The 18319-nt window shown below is 34.1% G+C and overlaps 2 protein-coding genes across 2 annotated transcripts; one reads left to right on the top strand and one right to left on the bottom strand.

Moving 5' to 3' along the window:
• Positions 1–811: 811 nt before the first annotated feature.
• Positions 812–6520, bottom strand: LOC105347621 (EEF1A lysine methyltransferase 2). Its single transcript, XM_011456768.3, has 6 exons — positions 6414–6520; positions 5981–6046; positions 3782–3899; positions 1708–1815; positions 1151–1385; positions 812–1012 (listed from the first exon to the last, which is right to left on the bottom strand). The coding sequence occupies exons 1-6, from the start codon at positions 6473–6475 to the stop codon at positions 915–917; spliced, it is 687 nt and encodes a 228-aa protein (XP_011455070.2). The 5' UTR covers positions 6476–6520; the 3' UTR covers positions 812–914.
• On the top strand, positions 6481–11950 carry LOC105347620 (ras-related protein rab7). The gene is made up of 5 exons (XM_011456767.4): positions 6481–6622; positions 7715–7775; positions 8885–9011; positions 9341–9559; positions 11240–11950. Exons 2-5 carry the CDS (start codon positions 7723–7725, stop codon positions 11456–11458), a joined length of 618 nt encoding a protein of 205 aa, XP_011455069.1. The 5' UTR covers positions 6481–6622; positions 7715–7722; the 3' UTR covers positions 11459–11950.
• Positions 11951–18319: the final 6369 nt, after the last annotated feature.

Below are 18319 nucleotides of genomic sequence, written 5' to 3'. Positions count from 1 at the left end.
ATAGATAATTAACAAATTATGATTGGTGGTCATAAAAGTTATTCAGAAGTAAATTTTCCCCAAATAAAAGGTGATCTACAATTCAGTAAACCACGTTCAGTTATAGCGAACATGCTTACAATGAATTGACGCTTACAGCTAAGTGATTTCATTCCCGGTGACTGTAGTACATGGTGTAAACTTGCCGATATAATGAATTACGCTTTTAACGAAGCAAAATCACCAGCCTGTGGCATTTTGTTATAAGCGTGTTTTACTGTATACGCTAATGAATATACCTAATAGAAATTATACAATAACAGAGAAAAAATGGATATATGATATTTGTGGTCTGTCACTCCCGGTCTGAAAATTTAGCCTCCAAAATCGTCCATCCAAATGTTTTTGGAAGAGGAACTACAGAGCTTCAGCTAGACTGGATCCATCATCAAGGCCTGTTAATTAATTCCTTAAAGCAGAACACGACTTGTAAATAGGCGGCACCATACAGGTGTATCAATCTTTAGATTTTGTTACACTGTTGCCGGCTTATGTGTAGTATTCCCAATATAGGGATTGAAGAAATTGCAGCCGCAATGAAAGGGATATATGGCAGACAATGCCTTTTACAAGTCATGTTGACAGCGTTAGTATCCCTTGATGCACGTTGTCCATTCAAGCAAGTTTGGTGAAGCTGAAAGACCAACAGCTATATATATTTAGATTTAATACCAGCTTCATAAACTTTAAATCTGACACCGACACCAGTGGATTAGCATGTAAGCTCTCCCAATACTCCATCTTGGTGAGCTTATGACAAAAGAAGACTGTACATGATCACATGTTTATTTCACTATAAAAATGTGTATTTACATGAAGTATGGATCTGTTCAGCTGAGCCTCACCAGTAATCCCTGTCAGACAACTGTTCTGCATCAGGACTTGTGTGTGAACACAAGAGATGTCACAGTGCTGCCTTTTTTACCACCAAATTGGAAGCTGGGGGTGGGTATTGTTTTAAAGAGCTTAAAATCTGAAAAGCACAGAAAACAAATTTCAAAAGATTAAAATTGGGCTTCACAGGATTTGATCACGGGACCAACCAACTTCATATCAACTTCATATCCCGGTGAACTTCTTAAATTTCTGTTTATTTCTTAAATAAACTTGCCTATTTCCCAGAAATGTAGCAGTTGTTCCTTTGTCCAGTTGCAGGATGTTATCACAAAAACTCCATCACTCGAGAGGATTTGCCTGACCGTTTTAAGGTACGCTTGTCGAGTCTTGATGTCATCACCTGGAATCAGACTTATTGCATCATAAGTCCCCTTGTCAATCACCAACTTGTACTGCCTCGTCAGACACGTGTACTTCCGAGTGCAATCGTCAGCAATTAGGTCAGCTACCTTCAAAGAAAGGGGTCAGATAATATGAGACTTCTGTCAACATTTATGAGGGCTGGATGATTGCGTCCACTTTTAGGCTAAATTTACCTCCTTTAGTAGCCATGTATAAAAATACAAGTCAATGTTCAATAGACATATTTAAAAGCTAAGCTATTTAGAGGTTTTTTTTATTGATTAATATTTTACGGCCAAAAATATCACATTCATAAGTTTAAGGCAGATTTTATGGAATCAGCCCTTGAATGGTATCCGCCCAAGCTCAAGCTGAAAACAGGGCCGAGATCAAAACAACAGTGTGATATTCTATATATTCTATACCTACTTGATAGTCAATACAGGCCACTTCCTCCTTATCTGCAATAGACCTGGCTAGCTGGATGGCTCCCTCAGAATAGTCAACCCCAGTTAGGTTAGAATATCCCCTCTTTGCCTACATACCAGAAATATAATGAACCATGCTTTATAATGTGATCTTGTTACAGGGTTGCGTTCAAGATCGTAGCTGCTACGTAGGGCTACGTAGTTGAACGGTAAGCTAGCCTAGCCGCTATATTTTATGCTAAGTATCAAATTCATGATGGCCTGACCTTGGTTAAAACTTTAACTTGAAATCTATAAACTTAGTGATATTTTGTTCATCCTTTAAGTTATAATGAATTTTAAAATGTATATTTCCACTTGAAATTAACAAATTATGTCAATGTAATAAGTCTTTAGTGGAATATTTAAAAAAACTTCAAATATGAGGCGGTCCGTTCAATAGACCTAGATTTATACGACCTTGCGGCTAGGCTAGCTGCTACGATTATGAATGCAGCCCAGATGTTGATATTAGGAATACCCGAAAGAAGCACCTGAGGTCCATCTTTTATAATCACAAGCAGTGAACCATTTATAACAATACCTAAGTAATGTTGTGATACATATTCAATTTGCTAATAATAGACTGCCAAAATTGTGGTTTTGTCAATATTTGTGGGCAACAGGTTTAAAGAAAATCAGTTTCACGGATACATAAATTTGTGGCCAATGATACTATCAAATACAATTAATTATTAGAAAGAAGATGGGTGGATAAGGCATGTAAAATATCAATAAATCTGATACTGTTTTATTGATTTTTAACCTATAAACATGTTTAATGCTTGGAATATGTTGACTCAAACAGGCGTATACCTATCAAAACCTGCAAATACTGTCATTTTTTAGAACTTAATTCAATGTATTTTTTTTTTATAGAGTGGGTCTGTGCTCCATATTTTTCTCATAGTCTAAAAAAGGTCTAAAGGAAAACAAGCTGATTTCAATCAACAAAAACGTGCCGAGAGATGACTCACTATGCATTAAAATTATTATTTTGTAACCCAACATTTGAATGTTTTGAAAAAATAATACAAGTCCGTAAATTCGTGGCCAAAGTCACACATAATATTTAAACAGCCTACTTTGTTGTGTCTGAAATGGCTCAGTGGTTAGAGTACCTGACATAAGCTAACCTTATATATCTAGGGTTTTTATGTTATGGGTTCGATACCACCAAAATTTCAGGCAATATTTGTTTTTCTTATCTTTTATTAAATATATTAAAAACTGAATATAGTTAGAAATTGTGCTTTTGCAAACTTGTACATGTATTATAATATTTGAATGGATTTAATTGGGAAAAAATAAATTCAAAATTGTATTTTACGACTAAACCGAATGGGCATTTGCGCCATCTTATTCCCCGGCCCATCTTCTTGGTTTTCATGAAAATTAAATTTTGTGGATCAACTCAACAAAGAAATCCATGAGATTAAATTGGTATTCAATGAATATTGATGAAACGTATATTGGTACCACTGTGACAGTAACTTAGTAAAGACTCGATAAATCACTGATGTGCATGCCATGATGTGACACAGTGCATGTACCACAGCTTTTTATGGCTACAGTGGTCGATCTACATGTATATGAATAATAGATTACAATCTTATATATAATATGTGCCCCTCCTAAAGTTACATACATGTATTGACTCTTATTTACTTTATTTCAATTTTTTTTCTTTTTATTAATTATATAACTGAATCAATAGTATTCTTTCTTTCTATTAATCTATACTGAATCAATACTAGTATTGATTGCTTTAAAAAAAATCAACAAAAGTTATTTCCTTTTAGGGAGTCAATATGGGGTTCGACATCAGCATTGGAAAAAAAAATGCCAAACACATTTGATATTTAAAATAAAATGTACATCAGTTATTAGGGATACCTAGAGGTAAATGGATGGTAAGCTGATGATGAGAGGTGTTGAAATAGTGAAGTGGCATCTTTATAACTGGTGACTGCTTAATGTTAATACATGAAAATACTTTTAATTGTTAGTCATGTAATTAAGTCTGAATTTGTTACCATTTCCAGGAGCATCACCCCATTGCCGCAGCCTAAATCTATCACAGGGTCTTCGGTGACCACTCCTCCATAATCTTCCAGCCAATCCAACACCCTCTCTTGGCTGTCCTCTCCAAACCTTTCAAATAAAAGTTTTATTTAAAGCTTATTTCAAAATACCGCTGATATTCCCGCTTGGTGAGAATCGAAGTTTACATAAGCAGCTTGCTAGACTAAGTCTGCCGGTCGCTTCGCCAGCATCAAAGACACGCCATTGCTACAACAATGCATGTGATTGAAACAATGCAATTGCACTGAAAATAATGTGCCCCTGGTCGAAAAAAAACTATTTTCCTATTATAGATCTTATAGCATTAAATCATGATTTTTTTAAAGATACAGTCGTGTGTACATACAAATTGAGTAACGTGCATGAGCATGTTATAAAAATTTGTATGCATACATCGCTGCAGTTATCAAGACTGTATCTTTCAAAAAATATGATTTAATACTTATATTTACCAGACAGAGTACAATTTTTAAACTTCTTGCCTTGTTTGCAATTGTGATTTATACCAGCCACTGTAACAGCCACAAGCGTGAGCTTTGATTTTCGCTTGTGACGTTGCATTTTACAGCATTCAAAGTTTGTGATGTCATAATAAACCTTTTAGTAAGCTGTGTGTATTAAAGTGATATTACTGCCGTAGCTTTCAACACACTTTACAAGCAAAAAATATGTGGAATGTAAATACAGTAAAACTCATTTAGTACGAACACGAATATAGCGTATTCTCTGATATAGCAAAGTTTTTTTAAGTCCCCGGTAAGATTCTTAACAAATATTAGCAAAATTTTATGGTTATAACGAATTTGGATATGACAAATTTACGGATATAGCGAACTCATTTCGAGTCACGTTGAGGTGAATAATAACAAAATTTAACACTTTTATGACGAATTTCTTTAAAGTTAAAAGAGTTTGCACTACCATTTATCATAATAGTTTGTATTAATTTATTTTCATAAATATTTTTCAATTCATAAACCGATAATAAAGGTATCAAAGTTATGTATTTTTATTTTAAGCCTCATATTAACAAAAAATAGTCTGGTGAAAGAAAACATGCATATAGTGAATTCAATATAGTTATTATTACGAATTCTTTGTACGGATATAACGAATTACGGATATAACAAAGTAAATCCATTGGTCACTCAGACTTCGCTATAACCAAGTTTTACTGTATATACTAATATTTGAAGTTTTTCTTGTGTTTGGAGTGCCTTTAATCAAATATATATCAATATATATGGGAAAGAGACAGAGAGAGTATTGAGAACATACATGTAGCTGGCTAAGCACAAAAGGGCTTCACCAGATTTTCAAAAACAGCAAGCTGAATATCTTATGTTGTTATAGTTGCAGCTGATTGTGCTCATTAGAATGCATTATTTTATAGTATCAATATCTTTCTAGGTTAAAATTGATCCTTGAACCCCATTCATGTACTTGTGTAAAACTTATGCTGTAACATCTTGGTGATGAAAAATTTTGACTGATCCTTGTCCAATCAGATTGTAGTAGGTGGAGTTACGACATTTACCGCTCATGACTTGAATGAAAGAAAGAAGAAAGAGAGAGTAAGGAAGTAAATGTATCGATACAATTCAAACGTAAATAATCTGTGACCTACTGTGTTCAGGAAATCAATATATAAACAACATTTGTCAGTAAACGCATGTATATCTGTATGCATGTATGTATTTATGTGAATAAAAACTAAACTAAATAGCTCCAAACTAGATGGTCTGCATGGCTCCCACATACATAGTTTAACTATCTCTAATCCTCAGCTATGTTTTATAACTCTAAAGTATCATTAATCTGCCTTTTATATAGACAAATTATTTACTTTATTAGTCTCACATTCTAGTGTTCATATTACGATCAGTTATTCAACAGAATGCTTGGCGGATCCACGGAGATATACTACATATACATGTAGGTAAAGGGGTTTGAGCCACTGATGCACTGGTAAAACCTTTTTTTTGTTTAATTCGATTTCAACTTGAATATTTATTCCATCATATTATATATTCCATCATATCCATCGTGGGTAAATTTGCAATAACTTTCATTTGTGAAATGCATGCATTCCATTAATAAATTTCTTTTATTTCATTTCATTATTTTTTATAAATCTAACTTTTAAATACCATATTTCTCCAACATCTCCAACGTCATTAAACGACTTTATTTCTCTGTCATAGGCTTGATCCCAACTGTAAAAAAAACACCTGAATTATAGTCTCGTTTTTGCTGTTTAGGGGCTACGTACGTACGTTGACCATATTGTTGACATGCACGATATCTCTTTATATATAGATTACGTATTCATATCCGATATCGTTCATCTTAATAAACAATGGTCCATATACAGCTGATTGCCTGATATACACATGTATGCACTAACGCATACGTAACTGATATATCGTAATATATGCATGATAATTTTAGCACCTGTGACAAAACGCTTGAGCAACCACTAGTGTTAAATTCAAAAATATTTTCCAATGAAAATCATTCTTTTTTCTAACAAACAAAATATGATTTTTTAGTTAATTATAAACTTTATGAGTATCACATTACTATTCTTTGGTCCCAAGTTCAGATGACACAAAGTCACGTTTTGTATCACTGGAGGCTGACATAATGAATCGAAAAGGAGGTCGTCGGAAGTTGAATGACGTCACAGGTCACGAGACAGGAGCCATTTTAGAGGTGTCTCACAGATGAAGTGATTTTTCTAACTCAACAACCATCGAATTGCAGATTTGTTGATCAAATAATACATTAAGGTGAGTGTAGACTCTCAGATATTGATTATTTCTTGCTAATGAGTCAGGCCTATCTACAGGAAGTTAAGATATTCAGAAAGAATATTGAGTAAAATGTGAGAATCATGAGGATAGGAATTGCCACTTTCTTTCTTGTTTACATGAGGAAAATGAAATAGAAAACTCTTTTTATAAGCCATACACTTTTTTTTCATTGATACAAAGATTGAAATGTATCTGTATCTTTCTATTTAAATTGAAACAACATCAAAGTTAGCGTTGGAAACAAATGTAGATTTTTTAATCAACAGTTGATCAGCTGACCAGGGCTATAAATAGACCATCATAAGATCTTATATGAATCTCTATTTCTTCTTGTAAACAAGTGAAAAGAATCATGTTTCGTGTCTGTTAGTTGATAATTTTCTGAAAAGGGAGTACACGTTAGTATTTTTAGTATACTGTTCTTCATAATTTACAGCACGCATTTATCCATAGTCCTGGGAAAAGGATAATAGTATAGTGAATTTATTTATGTGTTGTATTCTGCATTTACAATTACGGTATAAGATTGTGTGATGTTAAAAAAAAAAAAAAGAATCTTATACTGGATTCAGAATGTTTTTTTGTGTTTTATCCGTCATAGTATCAAATGTATTTCTATATGTATTTATTTGTGTTATCTATTTTCATTATCTGTTTTGTTAAACACATGCAGCTATAGATTTTAATAAACCGTGGCGCCAGTTACACTGAGTTGACTGAGTAAGGTCTTTTGTGTTTCAATGTCTTATATATCTAACATTATAATAAAATTAAATGAAACAACCAACTGCATCCTTTCTGTTCCATTTACATGACTTGAAGCTTTGTAAATCATGCATTGTTTAATGCAATTGACAGTAAATTCTTGTTATTCAGGATACCAATGGGTAGAGAAGGAATATAGTTTATTGGATAAATTTCTGTATTTTATACAGTTGATGTGTATTGAATGATGAAAAAGCTTTACCAAAAGTGGTTAAAAATTTCCAAGTGCTAACTCATATATATATATTGATTTATTAAAGTTCTCTGTAATTTTTATCTACACAATTTTCTTTTTATTTGCAGAACAGAACATGGCATCAAGAAAGAAGGTGTTATTAAAAGTTATTATACTTGGGGACAGTGGGTAAGACATTAATTTTTCAGTTCATATTGTTTTCATAAATAATAAGTACAATGTTATGCCTAACTCACTTATTTCTTGCAGCAAACATTTAATGTTCTTATTAGTTTACATATAAAAAAGTGAATTAACATTGAGTCCCCCCCCCCCCCCCCCCCCATCCCCACCTCCACTTAGCACAGGTAAAAAAGATATACAAGATAAAATTTTTAAAAATGATGAGTATTTAAACAATCACTGTGATTGTTTAAAATAAAGCATGGAAAAGGCATTTAATCATTTAATTGTGACTATTCTGAGCCAGTACAGAATTATTTAGCTGTAGGTCTAGCTCCCGGTCTGGAAAAATTCGATTTTGTGCTACAATGGCTTCCATATTTTAAATCTGCAGTTTATGGCACACAAAAAATTGCTCCAGTTTTAGACTGATTAACCTTTTTTTACACCCAAATTCTGTGGAAGAAAATTAGTACCAATAAATTCTTCAGACAATTTACTACTGATATCGTCGCTTTACTTGTCTATCGTCACTTTACTTGTCTCGGACTTTCTCCTAAACATGCTTACCGAGCTCGAATGTATGTCAAATTTACGTCAAGATAGAGAGTCCCCATTTTTACCTGTAAACAAACTGCACCACAGACTTCACTTTACAAGCTTGTGATGGTGTTTGAAAGGATATCGGACGCAAGGAAAGTGATGATATATGTAGTAAAATGTCAGAGGATTTTTTTGGAATCAAATATTTGTACAGAATGTGTTTGGAAATAAGATTAATTAGTAAAAAACTAGCACAATATTTGTGGGCCATAAATCACAGTTTTTTATAATGGGAGGCACTGTAGCTCCCAGGTCATCTGTACACTCAGGCGAATTGTTGTTTTCATCATTATGAGTTGAATGGGGATCATCAATGTTTTTACATAAAAAAAAAAAGAGATGGTGATCACTTTGGTTCTGTAAACTGCATGTGTTTGATTCTGATTTTCTACATGAATATTAAAGAAAAAGACCGATAAAACAGCTGCTTTATCCGTGTGCTATCTTAACATTTGTGAGACTCTGTTATTATGCAATTCAATGAAGCTGATTTAATTGATTTGTATCTGCAGAGTCGGTAAGACATCCCTCATGAACCAGTATGTGAACAAGAAGTTCAGTAACCAATACAAAGCCACCATTGGAGCAGATTTTCTGACCAAAGAAGTGATGGTAGACGACAGACTAGTCACAATGCAGGTAAAAGGAGAATCCATCAGTGTTCAATGTGTATGAAAAAATTATGCAGCATATTGATTTTGTTAACAATAATGTATTGATGAGCTTATCTTTAGGTGTAAATATAAGAAATAAACAGCAATGTTAAAAAGTTCATGGGGATATGAACTATCACTTTTGTGCTCATCAGAAATAATATTTAAAGATGCAACTTGAAGCTTAAAAAACCTTATAATCCCAACTCTGATGGGGTTTAGTCATATGACACATAGCAGCACATCATGAATATAAAGGAAATATTTTGTGAGCTGTATATGCCTGTAATGGTAGATATGCTGTTGTTTCTGTAGATTTGGGACACAGCGGGACAGGAGAGATTTCAGTCGCTGGGTGTGGCGTTCTACAGGGGAGCTGACTGTTGTGTTCTTGTGTTTGATGTCACAATGCCAAACACATTCAAATCTTTGGACAGTTGGAGGGACGAATTCCTCATCCAGGCCAGTCCCAGGGACCCTGAAAATTTCCCGTTTGTTGTTATAGGAAATAAAATCGACTTGGAAAATAGGGCGGTAAGTTAATATTGATGAAGAAGTTGAATGTATACAACATGAATTACTAGCTGTGATCGGTAAATATCACAGATATCATATCTAAAGTTTCCTTATTGTATTTCTTTGCTTTAGAGATATCGGAAGATTGAATTTCAATCAGTTTGTTTTTCAAACAGAAATTTCATACAGCAGATATCCAAAACAAAATATGACCAACTGCATATTTTGATTAATCATTCTTTGATTTTTCCTTAGATATATTATAATGTTACACAGGCTGAGGATAAAAATATGATTTAAGATGTAAGAAAGGTTCATTTATGCCTAGGAAATCTGTAGAAGTTGAGAACTCAATACAGCAAAACTCAGTTATAACGAAGTCACTGGGACCTAAAAAATTACTTTGTTATATCCCTAATTCGTTATAACCTTATAAGAAATTCATGAAATTTACATAGCTGGGGATCCAAGATGACTTCGCTTTATCCGTGAATTTGCAATATCCGTGTTCGTACTAAACGAGTTTTACTGTAATACAGGGACCAACCTAGACCCAAATTTCAGGGAGACTTCACTTCTCCCTCTGTGAAATTTAGGGAGAAGTTTCAGATTTTAGGGAGACTTCTCAAAACGCGTGTTGCGTCAACCTTCACAAATCTTTTTGTTAACCAATATCAATTTACTCTTATTCAATTATTAAACTAAACAATGAAACTAATTTTAAATTAATTGCAATTGTTTAATACTGTGTTTATATACATATATATACGTATGATCAAGAATGCAATTTAATGCATGAAAATTGTTCTCATGGAGATTATTTACCACTATGTACAGTTACTCATATTAATCACAGTTAATATTCACAATGCAAATAACTTTCGCTTCTTTTCTTCAATGTACAGTGCCATTTATTTTCTGAATCCTTTTGGTACCAATCAAAGGAATCTTTCTAGGCTAGGAGAATCATTTGTGTCGTTGTCTGGTAACTTTTGTGTTCTATTACATCCGATTTTTTTTACTTAAATACAGTTAACCATATCAATAAAAACATCATATGCCAAATAGATTTATTGTCTTTAAGACATTAAACAAATTAATAAAACAAAATCAATTTATTGTCGTAACGTATAGTGATCAGCGCAGACTGCCGATCGTGACAGCTGTAGTAAATGTATATCGAAACTTAATAAACAAACTTCGGAGACTGGTAAACTTGTAGCGTATGGCATTTATGATCACAGGGGTGAACCATCACAGGATTGTCAAAAAGTTATATTGCAATTGATTTAACACCCTCTTTCCGATCTTAACACGCGATAGTTAGTCGCTCAGGTATGTACACAGTTTACATTGGATACTACGTACTTCTTCTTATGAAACAAGGTAAAATTTAGAGGAGTTCCGATGGATGTACGATAGTGTGGAAAAACACATGTCGGGGGCATGCTGTGATACAAGTTATTAACGTAACGGTTTTTGCGAACAATGAGCAATTAATACGGAAGATTAATCCAGATGTTAGAATTTTTAATGACAACATTGAAAGTAGTATAGATTTGAAAAAATCAGGGCGACTTGAACTTCTCTTTGATGATATTTTAAGGCGAAGTTTCAAGCCCCAAGGCGACTTTTTCGCCCGAGTCGCCCCCTAGGTTGGTCCTTGGTAATAGTATTAATCTTTAAAATCTTTTACAGGTGACTGCCAAGAGAGCACAGAGTTGGTGCACTAGTAAAGGAGAGATTCCTTATTTTGAGACCAGTGCTAAAGAGGCCATCAATGTAGAACAGGCTTTCCAAACTGTCGCTAAGAATGCCCTGGCTCAAGAAACAGAAGTGGAATTGTATAATGAGTTTCCTGACCAAATTAAACTTACAAACGATACTAAAAAGCAAGAGAGTGGATGTGGCTGCTAATAGGAATTACTTTGGTTTCATGTTTTAAAAAAAAATCATTTATTTTCACGAAAGAACTAGAGAAAAAAAAGTTTCAAATATTTACTTGTAAAAATTGCAATCATGGGCCTCACAGATTTTTTCGGGAGTGAAGAAAAAGTGACCAATCACAGAGCAGTATCGGACATGATGGGTGTATGTGTATACGTGATGAGAATTGAGGTTGGATGTTGACATTTCTTGACCGATTTGTTCAGTAACTCCCATGAATTGAGCGATTTGAACTGGTTAATTTATTTGTGATTTAGGTCAGATTATGTACAGTCTAAATATCAGCTGTTTGAAATCTTTAAGTAACATGTGATATCTTTACTTTTCCATGTGTTTGTCATGTTTATTCCTGGCAAAAATTGTTTCTCAATAATACTTGTGGATTTTTGTTTATGTTCTTAGCATATATACAAATATGTATACAGGTACAATGCATGCTCTTCAAGGCCTCATTTATTAAGTTATGGAGAAAAATATGACCAAAAAAAGGAAAAAAGTTTAATATCCTTGATTCGAATCCAAGTGCTAAGAACATATCAGTTAATAAAATTTAGGTTATATTGGTTTAAGATTTGAGATGTATTTTTCTATATTTTATGTATAAATCCAAATTTCGTGAACAAGTAGATACCAAAATAATGTTTATCTTTCTAGTTTCAAATGTTATTGTCCCCATGTGATTTATAGCTGTGAGAAGACCTCAATATCTTGTTGATACTGAACAGGGTATTCTGGGATAATTAAGCCTCAGTTATTTGTGTTTTTGTTGATTCAAGTGACTGTTTCACAGCTGTTCAAAAGAAAATTTCTTTCCAAATGGTAGAGATAATTGTATGTTTAGTAAAACTTTCTTTTCTGTCTCTCCATTCTAAAACATGTTTGATTGGTTGACCCCGTAGTGAGTGGGAGGTCACATAAGTTTCTGTCATGGCTGTTTGTTTTGTTGGGTAGTTTTTTATAATGAGGAACAAGTGGGCCAGCAATATATTGTTATTCTGTTATAGAAAGCATGGTGTATTTCTACATAACAAGGACAAATGTAATAATACAGTAATCAAGTATTGGTACTGCTTCTGCATGTTGGTAAATACTTGTAGATTCCATGTGATTGTTCTGTACTGTCAATTCCGGTCACTTGTTTAGTAAGATTCAGTGTTTATCAATATTCAAGTCATGATTTGGTGTCTAACTGACTTATTTATTACTTTTGTGAAATTTTTTGTTAGGTATACTTAAATCGAATTCTTTGAGCACCAGTAAGGCTATTTTGTTTTACATGTAATTGATTGTATCTTAAAAGCATGACATTTTTGTCTTATTTACATGTAAAAGGAAAATTATATGAAAGATTCCTTTCTGGCAAATTATGTGTACACAACTTGTGTAATTTTGAGCATTATTGTAAAAAATGATGAAAACAAATAATAAATATGAAATACATGCCGTACATTCATTTCATTTGTTTTACATGCTATCAGAGGTGCTGACAAAAATTTGGATTGTTAATATTATTATTTATATTAGGATAGTGTTCATTTAGGCTACCTAGACTTCTACATCTCATTTTCTTATTTAAATTCATTAAACTACTTGCTTGGTTCAAACTTATAAAGTGGTCTTGTTTCCAACTTTTTTCCCAAGTTTGCCTTATTATTCATGATTTAAAATGCTGCATTGAATGTTCAAATTTAAGGTTCTCCAATTCTCAGCCTCAAAGTATTTTTTCATCATTATTATAATGTTATTTAATATCCTTCAAAATTTATAAATGAAATGAAATAAAAAGAAATTTATTGATGGTGCCCATGCAATTAACGAAGTTAGAGCAAGTTTGCCCACAATGGATATAATGAAATTAATATACAAGTTAAGATCAAATTAGAAAAAAAAAACCCCAGTTTTACTGGAGGGTCAAACTCCTTTCTAATTATGTAATAGTTCTCAGTGGATCGATCAACAACGCTAAGCAGTTCGTTCGTTAACTGATTGTAATATTAACACTCAAAAAAACTAATTAAATTTAATCACAAATACTTTCTTTATTGCGTAAGACATACATCTTGTTGCATATTAATTTTTTTTAACAGAATATATGCAGCACATTGCATGGATTTACTAACAAAATAGTTATAGCAATGAATATGTAGTACAGTGATAATAGCCTTGGAGAATGTACAATTCAACACATCAATTTAATTACAACAATTGTTTTAAAAATAGTATATCAGTCAACATGTAGTTTGAAGGCATGATGCAAGAATTTCCCTAGGTTACAGAGTTCTCTATCATTGTTTACACATATTAGCTGTATAAATTAATACATTGATGGGTTTTTTTTTTCAATAGTATTTTTGATGTATTTGGCTCGTAATTGCTGGTATCTTGGACTTATTAAGACAAAGCAATATTCATCCTCAATTTCGGATCTACAAAATTCGCATATTCTGTTATTTTGCAAATTTCTATGGCGTCCACTTTCTATGGATAAATTATGTGACGACATTCTGATTTTACTGAGTTGTTTTTGTAAATACAATTAAGGAATGGGTTTCACCAAATAATATTGTAGTGAAAAATGGTCAATAATATTTATATACAACACATCTAGATGAACCATTTATATCTGCAAAAAGGTTTTGCACAAAAGTATCTATTATTCTTTGCTTAATAAGTAAAAAATGGCTTTTATAACATATTTTGTGTTGGTCAGCTCAGATGTAGCCTAAACCAATTTCAAACAATTTGTCTTTGATATTTGACACCCAGTTTGATACATTTTTCAATTTGTGTTCACACTCTTCTAGCATTTTGTCATAGAATGACCTCATGATACAATTTTTACTTTGTAATAGTTTAAATCACAACTTAAAAATCCGAAAATAGCGTACAATCTTCAAAGGCAACTTGCCAGTTTCAAAATACACCATAGACGTATTTGTATTTTTTCTAACGCACAGAAAATTTTTTATGAATTCTAAATGTATTTTCTCAATGTCACACGCACTGTGGTTTCCCCCGACTTCACATCCGTAATTTAATATGCTGCTTACATAAGTGTCAAAAAGAGAGAACATAGTTTCAACATTTAAATTCAATTGACTTACCTTAGATCTTAGACAGAACATTGCTTTTCTACCTTGACTGGCTAATTGTTTTTGTGTTACATTAAAGTTCCCATTATGGTTCAATAAAACACCAAGATACATAAATTTATCTACAACTTCTATTTGGTCAGTATGTATACCGGTATATATATGCCATTTTTCGTTTTCATCAATTTCTAAATACTACAATAATTTTTGTTTTATCTGTATTAATGGCCAAGTCGCATTTTGAAGTGTATATATACTAAGTAATCATATAACGTGTTCAACATTAGTTGAAGTTCATGTACAGATGCGGCTAAACACATCATGTCATCAGCATACATCATATGTCATCAGTCTTGTGCTTGCAAAGGGACATTAATATTACCATTCTTAAATAACTCCATTTCTAGATCATTGACATAAAATGAGAAAAGAATGGGAGACAATACCTCCCCTTGAAGAAGACCAAGTGAATTTTCAAAAACATCAGATAACATTCTTGGTGTCTTAATACAGGATTTCATATTATTATACATAGAACGTATAACATTTAATAACTTTCCTCCGATACCATACATATCAAGTTTTGTCAAAGTTTAAAACGCTCTACAGTATCAAATGCTTTTTTGAAATCGATGAAACAACAATATAATTTTTTTATATTTTGTAGAGACATATTAATGATTGAAGACAGACAAAAATAGCTTCTGCAGTACCTATGTTGGGTTGAAACCCGAATTGAGCGTCTGTAATAACATTGTATGCATTAGCCCAATTTATAAGCCTGTTATTTAGAATTGTTAGCTAGTATGCTTCTGAATCCAACTTGACAATCGTTCAAGGTAAATTTAGGAACAATAATCTTTCCTGCGAGAAAAAGTGGGGGGGGGGGGGCTGAACCCTCTATCATGCTATGTTTCTAATGGTTAGGTATAACTTTGCAAAAAAAAGGGGGGGGGGGGGCTAAGCCCCCCCCCCCCCCCCCCGGTTCCGACGCCTATGAGTACTGATTTTGCCCACATTTTTTGTGTGTAATAGGGAGGAGGATGTTTTTAAATTCAATAAAATATTCATTAATCAGCAAGTCTGTTCCATGGCTTTTGTTTTTTTAAGATTTAATATTGCAGTTAAATCTTGCCCACATTTTTTGTGTGTAATAGGGAGGAGGATGTTTTTAAATTCAATAAAATATTCATTAATCAGCAAGTCTGTTCCATGGCTTTTGTTTTTTTAAGATTTAATATTGCAGTCTTTATTTTAGTCTCAGTGATTTCCTGATCAAGTTCATCAAACTATGGTGTTCCGATGGGGCCACTTTGACCTTCGCCTATAGGGCGATGATGCGAGAGTGCCAAGTTGCGAGGGAGAAAGTGCGAAGGTGCGACGGCGAAGATGCGACGGCGAAGCGCGAAGATGCTATGGCGAAAGCGAAGAAACGATACTACTATCGATCCTCGCCTTCGCAACTTCGAACTCTCGCCTTCGCCTTTTTTGATTGCATTCAGAAAGTCTCGGTCGATTACATAGAATTTGATGCAGGCACCGTACTCGCTTAGGTTTTCCGATTAATCCGTGATATTATTGGTCGCATGCGCTTAGCCATTGTGCTTATTATGAATGTTTACACATATATTGTATTCTAATGTGTACATGTGACATTATATAAATAGTGCCTGTTTGGGAGGGTAACAGTTGAAACTGACACCCCGAGAAAACCATTGTCAACCGACGCAAAGCACTATTTATTTTATTAAACTGAATGTCTTAATTTTAGATATTTTCTTTACTGCTTTTATATAAAAATGACGTGAATTCCACGGCGAACCGTACGCGCATAATTTACGCGCATGTAACATTTCGTTGTGTTACCCGTTGTTAAGTGTGTTGCTTACGCTAAGGATAATAGGACGGATCATTAACTGGGTCTAAACCAATCAGATTTCAGTATTTAACATGAAAGTATAATAAAATTATGTTTATCAGTGCTGGTTATGCCTAATAATTATATACTTCACATAAAATGTTATGTCCGCCAAGATGTATATACCTATGCACTTCCAGAATCGTGTCACTTACCAGTTGTCTGTTTACCGTGGATCAAACACAGTAACATTCTAATTTCATTATGCACCATTCCTTGCTCATGCATGGATCTAGAGGGGGAGAGGGGATCCGGACCCCCCCCCCCTGGAAATTCAATATGGATAACTTCACACAGTAAAGGGGGAGAGGGGGTCCGGATCCCATCCCCCCTCCGGAAAATTTCATTTTAATAATTATATATAATGAAATTTCCAAATGTGCCTCTACCCCCCCCCCCCCCCCCCCCCAAATACAATTATCCCTCGACACCTCCACCCCACCCCCTAGAAAAAGTTATGGATCTGCAGAGGAATTGTTGAAAATAAATTCAACGTCATCTCGTATCTGCCTATTATACAGCTAAAATTGTCTTTAAACGATAGAGAGCTCCACAATTATAAAAAGGCGAAGGCGAAGATGCGAAGGCGAAGTTGCGAAGGCGAAGAAGCGATAATAGTATCGCTTCTTTGCCTTCGCAACTTTGCATGTTCGCCTTTGCATGCGCGGATCTAGAGGGGGGGGGGGGTCGGGGGGGGGGGGGTCCCGACCCCCCCCCCCCCCCCCCCTGGAAAATGAAAATTTATTAAATTTACATAGTAAAATTATCGCGAAAATATGCCTCGGACCCCCCCTGGCAAACACAATTATCCTTCGGACCCCCCCTGGAAAAATTTTCTGGATCCGCGCTTGCCTTTGCATGCATCTTCGGGCTTCGCCGTCGCATCTTCGCCCTATAGGCGAAAGTGCGAAGGTCGAAGTGCCTCATCGGAACACCATATCAAACACAGCCGAATTATCGCTCCTTACGTTTTCCGTTGTTGATCGTCGTCGTCGCGTTTCGATTAAATTAAGATAACTCCTTGAAATGGTTAAACATGAACGATAACTCTGTTCTGAATATAATCGTTTAATTTAAACAAGAGGCCCATCGGCCAAGTCGCTCACCTGATGAACAAAAGGTATGATAAAATCAGATTATAATCGAGTCATAATACAAACAATCTGGACAATGTACAATAATACATGTAGATCCTGTATAAATAAAATCCATTTTTCCCCTGGATATTCTTATGTTTATAATCATTAGTCCCTTTTCTAACAGGATGATTTTATAGTCATATCATATGTTGAGTATTGCAGTTCTCAAAAAGATCATTAACAATAGTTTATATATGGGATATAAACCTACATCAAACTCTGAACCTTCTTGGAGGCCAAAGAATTGTCCTGGGGCCTAAGTCTTAACAATTATAAAGAATTATCTGGCTGATTAGTTTCTGAGAAGAAGATTTTAAAAGATTTACTCTATATATTCATTTGTTAAACTTTGACCCCCCATTGTGGCCCCACCCTACACCTGGGGGATCATGATTTTCACAACTTTGAATCTACACTACCTGAGGATGCTTCCACACAAGTTTCAGCTTTCCTGACTGATTAGTTTCTAAGAAGAAGATTTTTAAAGATTTACTCTATATATTCCTATGTAAAACTTCGACCCCCCATTGTGGCCCCACCCTACGCGCGGGAGTCATGATTTTCACAACTTTGAATCTACACTACCTGAAGATGCTTCCACACAAGTTTCAGCTCTGCTGGCTGATTAGTTTCTGAGTAGACGATTTCTACACTACCTGAGGATGATTCCACACAAATTTCA

This window comes from Magallana gigas, chromosome 4 (genome assembly GCF_963853765.1).
Source record: "Magallana gigas chromosome 4, xbMagGiga1.1, whole genome shotgun sequence".
NCBI classification, from domain to species: domain Eukaryota; kingdom Metazoa; phylum Mollusca; class Bivalvia; order Ostreida; family Ostreidae; genus Magallana; species Magallana gigas.
This window is presented reverse-complemented; position numbering and strand designations above follow the sequence as displayed.

Excerpts from the sequence above, each read along its gene's own strand:
- LOC105347621 (XM_011456768.3), bottom strand. The coding sequence starts at position 6,475 with ATGTCAGCCTCCAGTGATACAAAACGTGACTTTGTGTCATCTGAACTT. Across the intron at positions 1,816-3,781 it reads GGGTGATGCTCCTGGAAATG|GCAAAGAGGGGATATTCTAA; the intron begins GTAACAAATTCA and ends TCTGGTATGTAG. Across the intron at positions 1,013-1,150 it reads GCTACATTTCTGGGAAATAG|ATTTTAAGCTCTTTAAAACA; the intron begins GCAAGTTTATTT and ends TGTGCTTTTCAG.
- LOC105347620 (XM_011456767.4), top strand. The coding sequence starts at position 7,723 with ATGGCATCAAGAAAGAAGGTGTTATTAAAAGTTATTATACTTGGGGAC. Across the intron at positions 9,012-9,340 it reads ACAGACTAGTCACAATGCAG|ATTTGGGACACAGCGGGACA; the intron begins GTAAAAGGAGAA and ends TTGTTTCTGTAG. Across the intron at positions 9,560-11,239 it reads TCGACTTGGAAAATAGGGCG|GTGACTGCCAAGAGAGCACA; the intron begins GTAAGTTAATAT and ends AATCTTTTACAG.